General features: G+C 41.6%; 2 protein-coding genes across 2 annotated transcripts; both read right to left on the reverse strand.

Annotated features, from left to right (window-relative positions):
* Positions 1-478: 478 nt before the first annotated feature.
* SODALDRAFT_281658 (hypothetical protein) lies at positions 479-682 on the reverse strand (the record flags this gene model as incomplete). The annotated part of the gene is made up of 1 exon (XM_028608299.1): positions 479-682. A coding segment is annotated over one exon (204 nt), but the record flags the coding sequence as incomplete, so codon positions are not given.
* A 17,496-nt stretch (positions 683-18,178) lies between these two features.
* On the reverse strand, positions 18,179-20,270 carry SODALDRAFT_314850 (UDP-N-acetylglucosamine transporter YEA4). The gene is made up of 5 exons (XM_028609270.1): positions 19,868-20,270; positions 19,720-19,745; positions 19,631-19,647; positions 19,228-19,571; positions 18,179-19,168 (listed from the first exon to the last, which is right to left on the reverse strand). Exons 1-5 carry the CDS (start codon positions 20,162-20,164, stop codon positions 18,557-18,559), a joined length of 1,296 nt encoding a protein of 431 aa, XP_028464853.1. The 5' UTR covers positions 20,165-20,270; the 3' UTR covers positions 18,179-18,556.
* Between the last annotated feature and the right edge of the window lie 1,248 nt (positions 20,271-21,518).

Raw genomic sequence — 21,518 nt, forward strand, 5'->3', positions numbered from 1 at the left:
ACCATCGGGTAGCTATTTAGAAGGGGGCGTTATTAGCGTTATAGCGGAAGTCGAGGAAAGCCTCTTATAGAAGAGGGTAGGGTTAGGGGGCCGTCGATCCCTTAGATCACGGCTATATTATTAAGGTATACTATAATATTCCTTATAATCGTATCGGATTCCTTAAGGGCGGCGAGGAGGCCGGTCCTAGCACCTTCGGCTTCCGCGTCAGAGACTTCCGTACCGGGGAGAGGGCGATAGCCGGGGTATATAAGGTTAGTGCCCTTATATACCGTATAGCCGTAGCCGGTGCCGGCACCGCTATCGGTTTATATCTACGACCCGTCCATAAAGACGGTGATATCGGTAGGTATACGCGTCTAGAACTATCGCAGGAATTCTCTTATAGTAGTCTTCTTATCTGAGAATAGTCTAAGGGTTATAGGGAGCCTGCTATAGTCTAGCGGGGCTAGAGTAGGTTAAGGGTATTTAGGTGTTATTACCGCCGTGTTAGTAAGGATAGTAGGGCGGAGGGGGGGATCGGTTTATCTCGGGACCGGTATAAACGAATTCTTATTACTAGCGGGTAGTGGCTATTAAGTGACCAAAGTCGTACTACGTGTCTTATCCGTATAGCTTTAAGGAGTAGGTAGGCCGGTGGGGTGCTTAATTCCCTAAGTATAGTAGGGATAGGGGTAGTCTTCTAGACTAGGAGGCAGCCCGTTAAGGAGAGGTTAATCGTGACCTAGATCTTAGAGACTTAGTCCTATAGTCTGGCCTATACCCTAGGCTAGTCGTCGTTTTTCCGTTTTACGGTAGGGCGGGTATTACCGGGGTACTAGATCTTAGTACCGAAGAAGGCTTTAGGGAGGATAATTATATAGGTGGCTTTCCTTATAGCGGAGGGTAATACCCTATTAGTAACTCTATTAAGTCCACGGATATACCCGGCGGCCGATTATGCCTTAGCTGCCCGGGTTTTAATATAGGATTTAAATAAGAGGGTCCTATCGAGCTAGACTCCGAGCCAGCGTATAGAATAGCTCGGGGTAATCTATTAGCTAGCGTTTACGATATAGGGGTCCGAGGACTCCTTACGTCTCGTAAAGTATATTACTTCCGTTTTCCCTGGGTCGAAGGTAATAGCGTTATAGCGCCCCTATTCGATAGTACGGTCTAGTAGGGTTTAGGCCCTTTCGGTTATTTCGGTTAGGTTACTACCGATACAGAGTATTCCGTAGTTATCTATATACCCGAAGCGTGTCTAAGGGGTGCCGATCCGGTAAATCGGTTTAGTATAGAGTAGGAAGAGGATAGGGGATACTAGGCATTCTTATAGCAGGCCGTATTAAAGCGGGGTTATTTTCGTGGTATAACCCTTATAGCGGATCTAAGCCCTCCTATCGCTTAGGAAGCTATAGACCTAGGAGACTAGGTTAGTTACCTATCCCTATTCTCTAAGTCTATAGTAGAGGCGGTTTTTTAGGACGGTATCGAAGGCTCCCTTAATATCTATTATGATAAGGGTAACGACTTATTTTCGGGTAAGTGCTACCTCTATATCGTGTATAAGGGCTACCACGATATTAGTGGAGGAACGCTTTAGTAGGGCACCTGCCGTTTAGGGGTTAAGGACCCCGTTAGCCACGCTAGCCTAGGCTAGCCTTCGTAAGACTAGCCGTTTAAGGCCTTTCCTAAGGTATAAAAGGAGTAAAATTAGGCGCTAGCCTTTATATATACTAGCGTCTCGGTTAGGTTTAGGGATTATAACGATCTTTACTTCCCGAAAGGGATAGGGGTAATAGCCGAGGGAGATATAGACGCGGTATAGGTTAGTGGTATATATCTGGATAGTAGGCCACGCCGCTTTAAGTATAGTAACGGTGATTTCGTCTACTCCTAGCGAGGTGTTCCTAACTAGAAGGACTATCCTTTTAACCTCCTTATAGTAGACTTCGTCCTTATAGGGGATTATCTATTTTAGATAGGTCGGGGTTAAAAAGGGGTAATCGTCGCCTATTATAGACTTCTCTAGTAATCTCCTACGGAGGGAGTCTACCTTTTCGCTAGATGCGGTAACTATTCTATTACCGTCCTAGAGGGGGGGGATTATAGTTAGATACGGGGGGTATACTAGCCTATAACGCGGTATAGGTCCTTATTAGTCTGTATATTTTAGATCTAGTTATACTAGTAACTAGCCTTAGCTTTACGGCCAGTGGCCCTAAGGTAGTCACGGGCCTTAGAAGTATAGAAGGAGTCGGGGTTAATACGGCGGTGGTAGTAGAAGGATCTCCGTGCTTTGGCGTAGGAGTTAGACTACTACGATACCGCTTTAAAGGTTAGTCGGCTTCGCTTACCGACTATTTTAAGGGAGGTCTAAAACAGGACTATAAGTCCTTAGGCTACCCGATCTAGGTCCTCGGTCGTGTTAAGGGCTATAGGGAGGAGCCACGCGTTGTATTATACCTCCTCGGCGAATCGTGAGACATCGTGTAGGGGTAGTCTATATCTATCTAGGGTAAGCGGGCGGAAAGAATAGGGGATCTACGTTATAATAGTATGGTGGTTAGATTTAGTATATAGGTAGTTTATAACCTATAAGAAGGCGAGGGGGATATTTAAGAAGACTAGGTTAAGGGTATTCCCGGCGTTATATATTAGAACGCCTAGTATATTAAGGAGGGCGAGGGTATAGTATTCTACCTAATTTATAAGCCGTGCGGCTTCGCGGTTCGCAGAGACGCCGGGTTACTATATCGGGTAGTCGGTATTAAAGTCTCCCGCGATAAGTATATTAGCAGGGGGTTCCTAGTCTTCTAGGAGTTATAGAACGTGAAGCTTATCTTAGTCTCTATAGATATTAATAATATATAGCGAGTTAAGTTTTAGGTAGAGGATATCTTAGTAGGGGGTATCGTTTATATTATTGGTTTCTAGCGTGATAGTGCCTTTCTTAATATAGATAAGGACCCTAGGACGGGTAGAGGTTAAATCCTAGGACTATATAGGGGAAAGGCAGTTATAGCCTAGGTATATCTTCGTGGTATTAAGGGGTTTAATTAGGGAGTACTAAGACTCCTATATAAGGACGATATCGGCTCCGTCGGAGTATATAAAGTTAAGAGCGATATCGTGGGTAGGGCCGCCTTTACCTATATTCGCCTAGAATACCGTAAGGTTTCTAAGTATCCTAGGCGTTTTAGTTAGGTCCTATAGGAAAGTCCCTAATACTCCCCTATTCGGGAGAGGTAGCGGCTTAGTTAAACGGCGTAGGGGTTATACCGCCCTCGCTAATCGGGAAGTTCGTAATAAATTTATCGATAGCCGTCTCCGTTTATACGGCCTATTCGTCGATTTAGGGGTATTAGGTTAGGGGGTCCGAGGTCGGGGAGGTAATAGTAAGGGCCGGAGCTAGGCCCTCTATGTTATTCTTAAGAGAAAGGTTATATCGTCGGATCCCCTTCTTACGGATTACCTTTCTTTGCGTGTGTGTCGGGCGGGTAATCCGGCCGTTAAGGATTTTAGGGCAGGCAGGATAGCCGTCGTATATACTATAGTACGGTCCTTTATTATTAGCATACTAGGGGGGGAGGGTATAGGCCGAGTCGTGTTTAGGCCTTCTATACCTCTAGTAGTGTTATTATCTATAGCACGATTAGGAGCTATACTAGTTGAAGCATTTATCCTATTATATCAGTTATAGTTTCCGGATCGTGAGCCGGGATAGGGCGCTATCGAAAATCCTAAAAGGCTTAATAGAGTAGGCGAAGGAGATAAACCAGGTCTACGTGTTTATACCGGGATTCACGGCTATAGGGTAGTAGCTTAGTAGGGGGACCCTAATAGCTACTTCTACCTCTTCCTGGATTAGGGCCGCGGTGTCGACGAAGCCGTTAAGAGTTCTAATATAGATAGAGACCTAGGGAACCATAAAAGTAGTCTAAACCTTAGATCCCTTAATAGCTATTATATTAAGCAGTTTAGATAGCTTAGAGTAGCGAGTAAGTATAGCCGATCGCGCTCTAGTAGTCTTTAGGGTAATCGCGAAACCGGATTAAACCCGAGATATCTTCGTAATATCGTCGCCCTTAAGTAAGTAGTATTACGTAACTATTTAACAGATAATAGCTGGGTTAGTGGCGTAGTATGGGTTATCGTGTTATAGTCGGATAAAGATACGGTTATCCTGTATAGGTGCCTATTTAGGAGCCGTAGGTCCCTTTCGTATTATCGGCGGGTTATTCGAAGCTGGCGGACTAATAGGTGGCGGTTACCTTAGTTATCCGCCGCCTAAGGGATATCCGTCTGCTATAATACTAGCGTAGAACTACGGTCCGTATCGGAGTTATGGCTTTAGGGGATTATCGTGTCGACCTATTAGGATCTATTTAAGGGTATTAGATAGTAGCGACGTGTAGTGCTAGGTAGCCTCCGGGTATTCCTTAGTCAGCATCGTAAGGGTCTATTTAATATTCTTAATAAAGGCTTTTCCTATATAGTAGAAACTATCCTATACCGCCTTAATCGCTATAAGGCTTTTAGCGATACTTTTTGCCGGGTTTATATCCTGTACGGAAATTAGCTTATTTCCCGTGGTGGGTTCTATAGCCTGTACGGGCGCGTTAATTAGTGCAGAATTTTTACCCTGCCTTAGTAGACCAGGGAGATTAAAGGGGGGGGGGGGGTATCTCCACCCGTTTAGCATTTCCCTAGGGGGAGGGTATAAAAGATTCGGCGGTAGTTCTCTTCTTAGTTAGGGATTTAAATAGCGATCCCTCTATCACGAGGGGGCTTAACGTCGCTATTATAGTATAACGACTAGTTAAAAGTTATTCACGTAATAAGGCCGAAAATATAGTTTATTCGAACTAAGGAAGGAAGGGAGGAAAGGAAAAGTCTACGTGGTGCGTGGATAGCTAAGTACAGGTTAAGTCGCACGGATATCGCTAGGAGGTGGTCCGTGCTTAAGTCTCGCCCACTGCCGAGGACTATTCTATAGGTATAGCCCGTAATATCCCCCCCCCCTTAAGGGGAGGCGAGGTCGGGGTTGTGTCGTGTCCCCCGGCCGTAGCCTCGCGTTACTATAGCTCTAGCTGCTGTAAACCCGAAAATAGCCTCCTTTATTTAATCCCTTAAAGGCTTTATTATAGGAGAGCGCTTCCTAGGGATAGGGGAGTTCTTTTAAGTCTAAAATAGTATAAAGGGGGTCCTATATAGCGGTGCGGTCGTGAGCCCTTCGCGCGCATATAGGCCTATCACGACGATATACCTTCCGTAGATATAACGTTCCTTCTACCCTAAATAATATAGGAAGGTAGTAAAATAAACCTCCCCCCGTTCCTTACTTTTACCCTTTTTCTTCCTTTTCCACGACCTCTTTTTAGGTATAATGGGGGGTTTTTTTTAATTAGCTTTTTGTATTATAAGTAGCCCTAAGATAGCTTATAAGTCCTATAGTAGTATAACTAACGTCGCCGAGGAGCAGCTTATTATTAACGCCGCCTATATTCTTATCGTAGTAAGTTAGCGCGTCCTTCGCTAGAGGTTTTAGTGCTATAGCTAAGTAGGAGTAGATATCTAATATCGCCACTCTTAGTAAATACCCCTATAAGGGTAATAGCGATAACGATATAAGTTTACTACTTATATTACCGTGCGAGGCTACTTATTACTAACCGCGAGTAGACTCCTATTAAAAAGCATCGTGCGCCTAAGAACCCTCCTAGCCCCCGCCGCCTCGCCCTATACTTATAGTACGCTACGCGGTAGTATAAATAAGAATATACTGTTAAGTGTTACCACTAATCCGGATTAAGCGCCGCTCGTGCCGATACTAAGTATTACGAGTATTCGTGCCGAATATATAAGTATTCCCCTATAGGTAGTCCTTATTAGGTGCGTAGTAACTATAACTAATAGGCGATATAGCTCCCCGATACCGCCTAGAACGCCGTTAACGCCCTATAGGATACCGCTTATACTATAAATAAGGATATAGAGAATAAGGATATAGAGGATAAGGATATAGAGGATAAGGATATAGAGGATAAGGATATAGAGGATAAGGATATAGAGGATAAGGATATAGAGGATAAGGATATAGAGGATAAGAATATAGAGGATAAGGATATAGAGGATAAAGATATAGAGGATAAGGATATAGAGGATAAGGATATAGAGGATAAGGATATAAGTTATACCCGCTTCCTGTATCGCGATTTCTATACTAACCTTCCGCGTAGAACCGCCGTTAATTCTAGGAAGCGTGCGGATACTTTTAGGTCGCCCTTAGTTAAGCTAAATCGGGTAAAAGCGTTATAGGTCCCTCGTAAGCTCCCGCTCCCGCCGCCGCTCCCGCTCCTATCGCTACTCCTACGCCCGCCCCGTCGCCTCTTACCACCGCCGCCCCCGCCGCTCCTACCGTTACCGCCGCTAACCGTATTTTCTAGACGGGCCTACTACGAGCTCTAAATAATATCGCTTTATCCTTATCTAACCTGGATAAGACTCTTAAGGACGTGGCCGATAAAATAGAGGATAGGGGTAATAACCTCGGTACGATCCGAGAGGATACTCACCGCGCCGTTAAATACGGCGTATATATATATAAAGATTATACTACTAAGTAATCTATATCCGCGGGTAGTTAATAGGGGGTAGTCTTTAAGGCTACGCCGATCTTAGCTCCTTCCTAGGAGGCTATTACTCCTTTTATCCTTAGTAGCGAGGGAAGCATGACCTCCTCGGCGGCTTACTTTAAGCCGATAGAGGAGTCGTAGGCGGGTACGGCTAAGGATAGTATAGCCTCGTAAAAGGAGGAGTTAAAGGAGGGGGAGGTTATAGAAGAATAGGTCGTTTATATTATTTAGGTTATTTTTATATTTTTAGGAGTTTAGTCTTTACTGTTTTTATGTATTTTTCCCTTATTTATAAATTAAGTGGGATAAGGGTATAACCTTAATATACCCTCGCTTCCGATCTTTATTATCCTCGCCGCTATATTAGTTTTCCTTTACGCCTATATCCTTTTTATATACTGCTATAAAGGCCTATTACTTAACTACGCGGGGCTATACTTCTTCTTGAATTCTTCGAGTACTTATATCTTATATAGGCTCTTAAGCGGCTTTTACGTTAACTCTATATAGCCCTTCTATCGTATTAGTACCTTACGGACCTTACCGCGCCCTTGCTTTCAGGTACGGGCGTAGAGGACTTTTTCTACTACCTATTCTTCCTCCCTATCTAACCCTTTACGGATAGGTAGCGGCTAAGGGTCTATTATTACTTACCCGGGTAAGGGGTTATAGTTAGCTCGCTATAATAAATCTATATAAAAGCGGTTATAAATCTATAATAGGATATCGAGCTTTATAATATACGAGTTAATAACTTTAATAACCTTATATTTATAGTAAAGCTAGCTAAGCTTCTTTAAGGGCCTTAGCGAGGAGTAATTACCGATATCTAGCTAAATAAGATTATTTTTTTTCGAACCTTTTAGCGGAGTAGCGCCGGCGGTTTACCGATTCCTCTCGTAGTTATATAGCGGTTATTACGGCCTAGGCGAACTAAGTGGCTTCCTTAAGGCGACTTAGTAAGTCGTATACAGACGCCTCGCGCTTATCGGTTAGTAAGGTCTAATTAATCTAAAAGGACTTTACGTGGTATTTATATTATAGGAAAAACGGGCTTAGTTAGATCGACGAGTTTACCCGGTTATTTAGCGTTAGTTATACCGCTAGAAGTAGCGTATTCTAATCGTCTTAGGCGTAGTAGGTATAAGCTCGTAAGTAGGCTTAGACATCCTAGTTAATACGCTTAGGACCTCTATCCGTTTAAGGGTAGTATACTATACTAAGGCGCTATTTAATACCTATAAGCTTATAAAAGTATCTCTAGAAGCGGCTAGTCTAGTTCGACCCTTTATCGCTAACGATAGACTTCGGTATCCCGTAGAACCGGTAGTAGCATAACAGGAATCGTCTAGTATAGGCTTCTATATCTATTATATCTATAGCTTTAAGCGTTACTAACTTTAAAAGTCGGTCGGTAATTACCTATAAATATCTATATTTACCCTTACGGGTAGGTAGTAAATCCGTTATAAAGTCTATCGCGAGGTCGTAAAAGATTCGTTTTAGTATCGGAAGCGGGCGTAAGAGTCCTCTTTTCGCGCCTCTTTATATATAGCTAGCTCGGTATATATTATAATTATATATAAACCTCCGGATATCCGGGTTTATACCTGGCTAGAAGAACTAGCGGGCGATTAGGGCGATAATATTATCCCTATTAGGGTATCCGCCGATTACTAAGTCGTGGATTGCTTATACTAAGCGGCCTTATAGGGGGTGGCTTACTTTATCCTCGCTATCCCTTAGCACCTATAAGCGGTCTTAGAATATTAGCCGTCCTTAGTTAACCCCGTACTCGGTGATTTATATCTTAAGTTCTAGCTTAGAGGGGAAACTCCTTTTTTCCTTTACGATAGCAGTTAGGGTGTATTAGTAGCGCTTATTAATAGCCGTAGCCTTATCCTATAGTTGTTAGAGGTTAGGGTCCGCCTCGAAGACCGTGGCTAGCTTTAGTAGCATTACTTTTACTAGGTGTATTCAAGGGGAAATAGCTATATCGGGGATTATCTAGATATACCTCCCTTATTCTCGGATATTAGAGGAATCCTTAGGGATATCCTACTCCCGATAAGATAGCGTGTCGGCCGCGACGTTATCCGCCCCTTACCGATATTTAAGTATAAAGTCGTATTAAGCGAGCTCCGCTACCTAACGACTTTAGCGCTTATTTAAAGCCCGCTTTATTATAAAGTACTTAAGGGCCTTATAGTCTAAGTAGATCTAGAACTAACTATTATCTATAAGTTCTGCCTTCTAAACCTATAAGTAGTCTATAATTATTAGTATCTCCTTATCGTGAATCGGGTAGTTATATTCCGTAGGGTTAAGTCGTCGCGAGTAATAGGCGATAACGCACCTACGTTCTTATTCGTCTTCCTATAGGAACACGCTACCTAGCGCGAACCTAGAGTAGTCCGTTTGTAGCCAGGTCTTCTTTCCGGGCTACTACTACTATAGATAAAGCTTTTCTTGAAATCTCTGCTTTAGTTCCTAGAAGGCTACTTTTTATAGGGGACCCTAATAGAACGCGGCGTTTTTCTTTATTAGGGCTATAAATAGCGCTATAATAGCGGTAAAGTCGCGAATAAATATACGGTAGAAGTTAGCGAACCTAAGAAAACTTTATACCCTAATCGCGGAGACTAGCGCTTTTTATTCTATAATTACTTTTAGCTTTTCAGGGTCGTATAATACTCCTTTCTCCGCTATAACGATAAATCCTAGGTATTTAACTATTTTAATACTAAACTCGTACTTCGCCGAATTAAGATTAAGTCTAACGTTAGAAGTCTAACGTTAGGGAGGGCGTTTGGTACTTGCCGTACTTTCTCCTTATAGTCCTTATAAGATCCGTCCGAGTAGATTAAGACGTTATCTATATATATAGAGACGAAATCGTCGAGGAATTCTTATAATAATAAGTTAATATATCGTTAGAATATTATAGGCGCTTCTATTAATCTAAAAGGGTATATTAACTACTAAAATAGTCTAAATCGGGTATAGAAGGCTATTTTATGCTCGTGACCTAGCGCTATCCGGCTCTTATAGAAAGCGGCGATAACTCCTAGCTTTATAAACCACTTCGCCTTAGCTAAGTTATAGAGGGTCTCCGTGATAAAGGGGAGTAGGTAGTAATCTCGCTAAGTAATCGTATTTAAGGCGTAGTAGTCGTAGCAGAACCGGAGGCTACTTCCTAGCTTCCGCACGAATAATATAGGCGCGGTAATAGCTAAACTACTAGCACGGATAAACCCTTTATCTATTAGGTCCGTTATTATTTTTCGTAGTATAAGGAGTTCTTCGCGAGATATATTATAAAGCGGCCCCTACGGTAAGGCTTATTCGTTATTACTACTATACTTTTATAAGTGGATCTCGTAATTAATACTAGGTCGGTGCGGGGGTAGGCGTATCGAGTATAAGGGCGCGAATAAGTCGCCGAATTCTCGTATTACGTCCTCGGGGATATACTTCCGTGGATTAGTTAGCTCTTTCTTATATAGTGCCTTTTCGATATCCTTTAACGATATAGCTTGTAAGCTATCTTCCTATCCCTTTCCTCTTCGGTACCGTAGTCGTTAGTATAGTCCTATAAATACCGATCCCGTTACTAATACTACTATACGTATCTCTCGTACTATCTTTAGCTCTTCCTCGCCCTATAGTTATAGTTTAATACCTGCTATTCCGTGGCGGAGCCTTTATTCCTTAGCGTAAAGAATCACGTCGTTATATTCTATCTATAGGAGCCTAAGGAAGAGATCTTAGTCTAGACCTAGTATTACGTACGCGAATACGCGTTCGCTATACCCTTATATATCTAGCGTAAAGGCTACGATACTAGCATTACTAGCTAGTATACTGTCCTCTAAAAAGCCTTTAAGTAGTTGTTTCTTTTTATCGACTAACGGTAAGCGTATTCTTCGAGTAAACTCCTTATTTATAGCGGTATAATAGTTATAACTAGTATCTATAAGAGTTTTTATTAACCTACTATTATTAACTCTTACTTATATTAATACTAACTCGCTCTGTAATAGCGGTTTAAACTCCTCTTACTCGTGTTACTCTCGCGCCGATAGCTCCGGTACCCGATTTCGTACTAGAGCTACTCTTTTTCCGAGTCCTCGATATCCTTAGCGGTATCTTTACTTTTATCTTAAGTAGACGCCCGGGCTACTACAACCTTTTTATTCTTATAGTATCGCTAAATATAGCCCTTCGTTTAAAAATTCTAATAAGTAATATTCGCGTAGCAGTTAGGTCGTGGTTAGGATCCCTTAGGCTCGCTAACCTTATTAACTCCACCTATAGCGATATTACTATTAGCGTCTCTTACCGGCCCTTAGTTATTATAAGGGGCTAGGGTAGATCGGCAAGGCTTACTTACCTTCTTATATCTCTACGCGATATCTTATACCTTATTAACCTACTCGGTATAGGTGCTAGGAAGGTCGGCGGCTACTAGGCTACTATATAGGCCGTTATTTAGGGCGCTATTAAGGAATAATATCTTAATAGAGTCCACCTAGTCGTGGCTACCTGCTTAGGCTGAGTTCCTTTCGAATATTAGTAGGAAACGCGTAAACGGTTAGTTAGGCTTTTACGTTATCTATTAAAGCGCGTTAATAGCGCGACCTTACTCGTTATAATTCTATACGTGCGGTCGAGGTAGTCTATAAAGTCTTCCGGATTAAAGGCTCCGTTTATACCTTTATTCCCGAAGAAGGTACTAACTACCTGCTAAGGCTAGGTGTCTAAGCACGCGTTAATTATATACTACGCCTCCTTATTATTACGGAATAGCGGGCTATCGAGTTTAAGCTTTAGTTATATAGCTTAGGACTAAGCGGTATTTTCCGCGCACTTTCCACTAAACTTTAAGGGGATCGTAACTTATTATACACGGTATAAAAGCGTAGGTAATAGAGGTAGTACGGGGATAGTAACTTATAGTTCTAGGGGCCCCGGTAACGGAGAGGGCGTAACGACCGGAGTAGGCGTTAAGTATATAGTAGGTACAAGGTGCGGGTTAATCTAAGATCTTTTAATAGCTACTTATAGGTTAGCGAGTATATCGTGGATAGGAGCGATATATATCCTTACCGCTTCCTGCACGCGTTATAATACGCGTTCGTCGATTTTATTATATAAGGTCCCCATAATATACCCTTAGCCTATTAGCGGGCTCGGGGTAAAATAACCAGGACCTCCTTCTATATAAGCATTAAAGCTTATAGTCTTTATAAGTTCGAATATATAACGGCTAGTTAAAAGTTATTCACGTAATAAGGCCGAAAATATAGTTTATTCGAACTAAGGAAGGAAGGGAGGAAAGGAAAAGTCTACGTGGTGCTTAGATAGCTAAGTATAGCATAAGTCGCACGGATATCGCTAGGAGGTAGTCCGTGCTTAAGTCTCGGCCACTGCCGAGGACTGTTCTATAGGTATAGCCCGTAATATATAGCTATAGCGGGAGGCCGCGGAGCCTGCGGTTATAACGGTGTGGGTATTAAGGGGGTGTGGGCTACGCATAGTGTAGCCGGCGGGGGGGCCGGGGCTATCCCTTTATATAGGGTGGCGCCTTGGCGTTGTTAGCATTTTTGGTGGGTGGTAGTGTGTCGCACTAATACTCCTAAAAACGGGGAGGTGTGTAGGAAGGAGAGTTAATGAATTTCTATATAAATATAAGGTAAGACTAGTAGTACGAGGAGATTAGTAATATTAATCCTCCCTCAAGGAGACGTATATAGCTATATTAGCCGGATAGTTATTCCGCGCGTTAATAGTAATCGCTGCCCGTTTTAACCTTACGCTATTATAATTCGACGTTATAAACGCGTTTATATACACGTCCCTCTCCTATAATATCTTTATATACCCGCCGCCAGGTTTTCTAGTCTCTGGAAGTTATTACACCTAAAAAAGACGTTATGTAGACTTAAAGACTTCTTATTACTTTTATAAAAGCACTTTTTGGCTATCCTATTAGCAGACGGTTTCTAGATAGTACCGTAGGAACTATATTATTTTCTACGTCGCGGTTTAATCTTGTTTTTCTACGTTAACGATATCGTTATTATATATAAGGAATAATTTATGGCTTAGATAAAGTAGGCTATTAATAACCTATAACGCTACTATAACCTATAAAGTAGCGATCCTTTATAGTGGTTCCTTAGTATTAAGGTTATTCGCGACCGTGCCGTATATAAGATCTAGTTATCGTAATACGACTACGTAGCTAAGTTAGAATGCCTATTAAAGCTAAATAGTAATAGTAAGTATAGTAGTAACTATCGCCTAACTCACCTAATTAAGATCGCAGAACTATTACTCTATTCAGGGACCTTAACGGATATTAAAAGCTATTAACAGAAACTATAATCTATACTATACGCCGCTATAATATCGCGGCCTAATATCGCGTTTATTGTATTAAGGCTATGCCGCTTTAATACTAATCCTGGGCCGATACACTATAAGGCTGCCGATTATCTAATCCTCTATCTAATTAATAGCTAATCGTTTATATTAGAACTAGGGGGTAACGATACTATTAAAATCTACACTAATACTTCCCTTACCGATAATACCCTTGATCGTAAGAGTAGTTAAGCGTACGTAATACGGTTATTTAGAGGAACTATCGTGTAGCGTGCTAATAAGTAGGATACGGTTATAATATTAATAATCCAAGCAGAGCTATTAGCGCTAATATAAGGTATAAAATAGGGCATCTTTATATAACGGCTAGTACTTAGTATAGGAGTAGAATTTAACGATCCGGAATCAAGAATCCTATATAATAATAACTAATGGATTCGGTTAGTTTATTAAGAGATTAGCACGTTAATAACGCGCCTTTACCACGTCGATATCTATAGCCACTAGTTAAATTAAGTAAAGGAATAAGGGTAAATACTCGTAACGTATATTATAAGCGCGGAAATAGTAGTAGACAGGCTAATAAAGGCGTTATACGGCGAGAAATTTAAGATATTTAGGTCCTAGGTGGGCGTGATAGATATACGGGAACGGTTATAGTAAAAATAGCTAGAGGAAGTTCGGATAGAGTATTTAGAGGACTTAGAAGATAAATTTAAGGACGGCTATAGTAAAGAGATTATATAGGTTATATACCTATTATATCTACTAGTTACGAATAGCTTTAATCGCCTAACTAACGTTTAGGGCAATTAGAGGGTGTATCGAACAGACTAGAGTCTTTTTGGGTACGTAACGGGCAGAATTACCAAGATTATAGTCCGGGTAAACGCTTATAGAATCTACACTATATAAAATACGGTTGTAGCGATTCCCTGATAGTCTGGCACAGTTATAATAGTATATAATTACCTCAATTTCATTTTGACCGATTTTGTGACGATTTCGACTACGCTTTATCTGATAGTGTGTGCCTGTATTATTCTGTTCCAGCCCCTATTCGCTGCCTTGCCATGTTGTCGGGTGGTCTTTAGTGAGCACCCGTTAAGACAAAAAGAAAGCAATTCTTGTATATTTATTATCTTAGACTGTCCTTTGATTATGGTTGTTTCGTAATAGCGATATTATATTCGATATTCTCGCGGGTTAAACCGTGTAGTAGTCGGTTATTATGCCCTTACTCGTTATTGGCTTCTCTCTATAACCTTATTTTGGCCTGGATGGCTTATATAATCGAGCGGTTAGAGCTTTATCAAGTATAGGGAGTTACTAACCTAAATAGAGCTTTAGTATTCTAATCCTACCTTAGATACCGTGATACAGGACCTGTCTAGTTAAGGGACTCAATGGGGAGACCTCACGTTTCAATATCGAGACCTCAAACATCACATTTTAGTGGGGCCATGAACCCGCCGCTCAGATATATATGTACCGCACCTATTTTGTATATACACTTTATGTAGAAAATCGCAGGCGATATCGTAAACCTTAACGTATCACTTCCCACACCGTAACTCTGAATCCAACTGCCTAAAACACGATAATATTAAGTCACGATATTCTACACGATATCCTACACAAAATAACCGCCTACGGCTCCGAGATAAGTATTAAGATTTGAGTATTAGGATTGAGTGTTAAGATTGAGTTGGTTACTATATCACCTACGATTATTTACATAATGTGTACATACAAAGTAGGTGCGGTACATATGCATCTTAGCGGTGGCGTCATGGCCCCACTAGAATGTCACGTGTGAGGTCTCGATATTGAATCGTGAGGTCTCCCCATTGAATCCCCTAGTTAATATATAAGCTATAAAATATCAATTTAGAATAAGTCTATAGTATAATATTATTTATTAAACTACATATTATAATATATTTAGTTATAGATAAGTTAATTATATAGTAGTGTTTTAAAGATATAATTAATAGTAAGTATATTATATAATTCGAGGTATATATCGTCTAGACCTCCTAGGAGGTTAGTTAGCTATAGAGACTAAATAGCTAACTAACGTACTACTATAACTTATAAGCCTTACCTTACTAGCGACTATACTACACCTACCCTAGGACTTTAAAGGTTAGCTCGTGAATTCGCCCTATATCCTATTTAATTATTGGATTAGCCTGCTAATCTGTACTTTTCCATATATTTTATGTAGATAACTATGAAGATATATAACGATCCTAAGAACGATTATAGGACTAACCTAGTAGTAATAGCAGTAATAATGGGGACAGTAGTAAGATATAGTAGTCTTATATAAGTATAGGTACTTATAAAGGGTAATAGGTTCTATATATTCGGATATACTTTTACCCCGTAGGGATCTCCTCTTATCCTTAACCAGTTATATTCGTTTATACCCGCGCTAACCTTTAGAAGAGGCCTATCTCGGGCGCTAGTATAGAATGCTATTTTGCTAGTAAAACGGTAGGGCCCCCTAAGCACAATAAGCTACTAAAGTATACACCTATTTTGTATATACACTTCGAGTACCTCAATATAAAGATACAGCACCTTTTCCCCTTAATCTATCTATTATTTTATACACCGCTAATTAAAGGCATTACTAAAAAACTACGACTAAATAACTACTACTAAAATACCACTAAAAACCACTACCTAGTAATTATAATAGCCGATAAACGTCCTTATAGCTCCGACCTACCTTCTAGGGTTCACACCTTACACGAGCAGGGTTTTAAAGCCCTACTTACCCATGCCTACTCGAACGGATATAGTCTTATTATAAACGAATAGTATCCCCGTGGTATAGATCCGATACGTATCACGTACTGTTAGAAAAACGGCCGGGCGCCTATAGCTTAAGATGTCTAAGCCTATAAGTCAAAGCGCCGGAGGACTATAACCTAAATAATAGCCTGCCCTTTTAAGGTTAACCTACGCCGTCGCGATACTCTTAAGTGGTAGGTTATAAAGGCTGTGGATAAGCGTGGAGGTGGTGGTAAGCCGTTAAACTATAACTATAGCTAGACTAAAGCTAGTTCCTTTAATCGATTCCGTGCTTCGGGTCTTATAGTATATAAATATATGATTATTCGTATATAGAATAGCGGCGTTTAACCCCGCGAGATCGTGACGAAGCTCCGGATCCTAGAATCCTTTTCGGAATCTTCTTTAGGTTAGTAAAGTTAGTAAGATCTAGTTCTATAGATTATAGGGTTAGATATCACAAACCTAATTACTTATTACCGCTAAGAGGAGCTTACTAGTAACACTCTAATTTAATAGCTTTATAAAGTAGGTTTATCTCCCGCTCTTAACACTTAATTATATACTAACTTATTAGTAAATTAATACGAAAGATAGCGTTTTCTTCCGTGATTAACACGATTAACTAGGTCGACTCTAATATCTCTTTATCGCGCATAAATTGGTAATCCCCCTTATATAATAAGCCCCCGATGTCCTTATTATCGATAAAACCTATAAGACTAATAAGTTTAGGATACCGCTCCTTAATCTCTATAGGATATCGTCGCTACGTAAATCCTTCTTAATTAGTATTAGTTTCCTATATAGAGAAAAGGAGCACTAATATACCTAGGCGCTCGAGGCTCTAACTAAGCATCTTTTAGGCGAGGGTTTATAGTTACCACGATATATTATTATAGACCGGGAGCGTACCCTAATAAATACCCTTAAATCCTATATAAACTTAAGCTTAGTCTCTAATATCCTATACCGTTAGTATATTAATATAAATATACTAGTAAAGACTAAGGGCCTTTTTCCTAAGCCTATAAGGCTGGCTAGTAGCAGGGTTAAACGCTACCCTTTATTTTATGCTTTTTTAGAGGATTAGAACGCGTTAAGTTTAATCCTAATAGTCGAGGTATTCACGGATCGACTTTAAAGTTTCTACCAACTAGGTAATTACCTAGAAAACGCAGTTAATTACGTCCTAAATACCTAGATTAATCCCTTTAAAGAGAAGACCGTGGATTACTTCTTAAATACTATACCTTATTTTAGTAACTAAACCACCTCTACTATAAAGTCTTTACACGCTAGCCTTAAACGGTATCTCTATACCTTTATAAGCGATCTAACTACTATTTTACGTAGCCTATAGTTATATTAGAGTAACTAATAGGCGGACCCCTTTTAAAGAGCTAACGCCGAATTAATAAAGTGGAATTTCCTACTAATAGAGTTCTTTTCAGCCTTATTAACTAGTAAGTTATCCCGTAAGCTCTTAAACGGCTAAAAATCGAGCTCTTAACCCTAGAAAAGGTACGTAGGGACTAGCTACCTAAACTGCCGCTAAGGCCCTATAGTCCTTATACTATTATAATCTTTTTAGGGTTACCTTACTAGTATATACTATTTAAGTACCGCCGTAATACTAAGCCGATTAGTATAACCTTAATTAATCGGCACTAGTAATAGAATCGTTAAGATATAACTACTAGTATTACGCTTCTGCTTCTAAGCCTTAAGTCCCTAGAGCCGATAATAATACACGGAAAACGCCGGCTAAAAGGCGCTATTAATATATTTAATACAGGGAAGAAGCGGGGCAAAAGGAAGAATAGTATTAAACGGCTTCCTTTAGCCTTTAAAATCGCAGCTATAGAAGAGTAGCACGATACTATACTACCCCCTACTACCCTCCTATTACTAATAGCCCCTCCTGCCCTAACTCTATACGAGGCGGGTATATAGGCTCCTTAGTAGTCTACCCGGGTTTTCGAGGCTATAGAGTTAATAGATAAGCCTAACTTAGAGACGTATAATTTAGAGCTTATTTCTACTAAGTTTAAGGGTAAAATAGATTCGTTATTAAGGAACGCTAAATAAGAGGCTCTTAGTTAGCAGGAAGATAAAACAAAGAAAGAGGAAATAGAGGTGGTGCTATTTATTCTTAGAAAATAGGGTTATCGTGATAGTTAGTAATAGTTATTATAGTAGTTTAGTGCTTTAGTTTGTATTTACCCTTTAATTAACTCTCTACTACTATATCTTTATATTTAGGTACTCGAAGTGTATATATAAAATAGGTATATACTTTAGTAGGTTATTATACTTGGCGGGCCCCACCGTTTTACTAGCAAAATAGTATTCCTTACTAGCGCCCGAGATAGGCCCTTTAAAAGCCTGGTAGAGGTGTACGAAGTCCCCTCGCTAATTAGGATGTCTGAAAAAGTCAACTAATTAACAGATTGTAGGACCACTCTCTCTATTTAGGTTCAATCTGATGAATCAGGCAGACATCACGCTGTGTGATAATTAGGACGTTCGTGTGACGGAGCTTTATGTCCTGGCAGTGCGACCTCTGAACACAACGTGGTTGGCTGCCCAACAACGAATATCTAACCAGGACAACATAGGTACCTCTGGCACCACTCCCTTGCACGAACTGTAATCATCAAGACAAGGAAGACGTCATCAACAACACGCACCAGGGGGCTTTTTTTTTGGAACTACTTCAAGCCATCCTTGACTTCAAGTTAATTTTTGCCCTTCGCCCTGGAGTCTAAGGAGTATAATCCTCCAGCCCCAAAAACGATGATTGCTCCAACCAACGTTCCTGTGGCGAGCTGATTTCCAAAGAGCCATATACTCAATAACAGGCTGACAAGTTTTCGAATGTTTAATACTATTGTGACGGTTAGCGCTGACGACGCGGCCGCCAACCGGTTAACGCCCCGTATGCAAGCATACTGCGTCAGAACATTAATAAGGAGATAGGCCAATTGGCTGGGGATGTAAAGACCGTCCCGTGAAGCTTGACTAACACTCCTGGAAGCGAAAGCTGCGATATAGGCCCAGGATGGCAGGGACAGTGGCTGGCTCCCCGCCAGTCGTGCAAGCTGCTTAGCCATAGAAGGCATAAACGGGAGAAACAATGGAAGGGAGAGGAGGTGAGAATAGAATAAATTCTCCTTCCACTGCGGACCATACGTCCGGTATGTCTCTTCAGTGTAAAGACCCATGATGGCCGAGAGGACCTGTGCAACGAAAAGTATGACGAGACCTGTGCTGAACGAAGGTTTGGACGACCGGGAACTTGTGCTGTCGAGAACATCCTGCTCCGCGGCTCTGTCGACGTTTATACCAGCCTGGGCGCGATGTTGAATGTTAGAGCCTCAAGTTCGGGAATGGGACAGGAGAACCTTGCCTTATCCTTAGAGTCCGACCATGCAGCAGTGATGACGCCAACTGTAAGCAAAACAACGGCTGTGACCTGTGTCTTTGAGTATCTCTTGCCGTACAGCCACCCAGCGAGCATGGTGGTAATGCTGCCACCGGAGCGGAGGATGATGTGAACAGGGACGGATATATCGTAGCTAAAGGCATGATTGTTCATCACGTTGATGCTGAAAAACAGTACAATATTGACAACCCAACGTCGCAGGGGTACCTTGTTACGCTGAAGGAAGAACGGCGGCCGAGATCGATCAAATTGCGAGATGTATCCGGTTACAGCCACGAAGAGAAATTGAACGAAGGTCAACAATGTGCCTGAAGCTTTGTTAGAACGCCCAGACAAAAAGTTGCGGCCCGACGACGAAGAAGCCTACCGCTTAATGGCTCGACCCTATCGACCAGTGAGATATTATGGTTAGTCGCGCTGCTTCGTATCTGAGCAGCCGGGCTATCGTAGTCTTACTGAATTATGGCTTCCAGGGCATAAACCTACGTTCCAAGAGGGTCAGCGAGGCGGCTCCCTGCCCTTCTCTGGACCGTGTGCAGAAGCATGCCCGGACCATGAGTGCCGGTGGAGTGAAGCCACTGACATATAGATTTTAGACACTTACATTCGAGCAGCAGCCCCCAAAGATTAGGCCAAGCGTCACGCCAATAACCAAGAACTGAGGGACTGTGTTGGCCACGATGTGGCTGACAAGCTTCATGAAGCTGCTCGACGTCGACTCGTCGACTCGGCTTTCTTGGTTCCCGTGGAGCTTGATAGGCGGCCCAGTGCCCCAATCTTCGGATTTTGGCGTCCGAGGCATGGCGATTTGCTGTCGGGCAGTTAAGCGGCCCTTTTGCGTCGAGGAGCCTGGAGTGCCTTGCGGCAGTTCGCGCCTTCGTGATGTTGATGTCGTTGTCATCAAGGCAGCCCAAGACTTCTGTAGAACACAGGTGTGTGTAAAAGCCACTACAGGAATACAATAGTGATCCGTGGTACCGGCTTCTCGTGAAGACTGCGGAGACAGTCGGGCAATACATCAAATACAGCGTATTATTATTAGCGCCCTACTAGGGAGCCAGTACAGATAACTATGTTGCCAGTAAAACGGGGCCGCCAAGCATGATAAGCTACCTATGTACTGACCTATTTTGTATGTACACTTAAGTACCTAAACACACAGATAGAGTCTCTCTTTTCAAGTTCGAGTAGGCGTGGGTAATAAGGGCTTCGAAGTCCTGCTTATATAAGGCATAAACCTTAGAGGGTAGGCCGGAGCCGTAAGGTCGCTATGATTCTTCAGCCATTATATGTCGAATACAGCGTAACCGTAATAGAGTAGATATACGATAAGAACGGTCAGATTGAGAGGTTCCAAATTGATTTGTATTAAAGCCGAAAAACGTTGTAAAACGTGTTATAAACCGTGTCAGTTTTGGAGGCGTTTTTAGATGTTAAAGGAGCCTTCGATCACGTCGCCCGTCCTAAGCTACTTAGGATTTTTTAAGAACTCTAACTACCCCCGAATCTAGTTAAATAGGTAGCCTCTTTTACAGAAAACAGGCGTATCTAACTAGCCTTTAAGGGGAAGGTTTATTAGCCTACCCCCTTAACTATAAGGGTTCTATCAGGCTCCCCGGTTTCCCCTATCCTATTCCTGATTTATATTAGGAAGGTTATAGCGGGACCGGATTTTCAGGGTCTTTAGCTCTCCTATATCGACGATTTTCAGCTACCTATAGCGTCTATATTAACTATGAAAAACTATAAAACCCTGAAAAAAGCCGTAGCCTCCCTTTTCGACGTAGTAAAAGTTAACTAAGTCCTTTTAACTACCGAAAAACAGAGCTTATTCACTTCTATCAAAAACGCTCTAAAGAAAACGCCCTGTTATTATAGGGGGGCATATAGTTAAACCTGCGCTAGGTGCTATTAGGTGGCTACGGGTCTAGTTTAATCCTAAACTATTATTTAAACCCCACGTCGAAAAACGCCTAAACTTAGCTTCAGGGGCCCTAAATAGGTTTTATTGGCTAGCTAGCTCGTAGAGGGGCCTTTCCTTTAAGGGCCTAAGGCAGCTATATATAGCCTGTATTGCCTTATTAGCTGACTTTGGCTAATAGCTCTGGTAGGACCCTAAATCACCGAAAAAGCACCTAGTAGACCGCCTAGAACGCCTATAGTACAGCGCTTTAGTTAGGGTCTTAGAGGCTTTTAGGGGCCCCCCATATAGCGTTTAGAACTCGGAGCAGCAGTTCTCCTAGTAGCGGTTCGGT

The sequence above is a fragment of the Sodiomyces alkalinus genome, assembly GCF_003711515.1.
Source record: "Sodiomyces alkalinus F11 unplaced genomic scaffold SODALscaffold_8, whole genome shotgun sequence".
Lineage (NCBI taxonomy): Eukaryota > Fungi > Ascomycota > Sordariomycetes > Glomerellales > Plectosphaerellaceae > Sodiomyces > Sodiomyces alkalinus.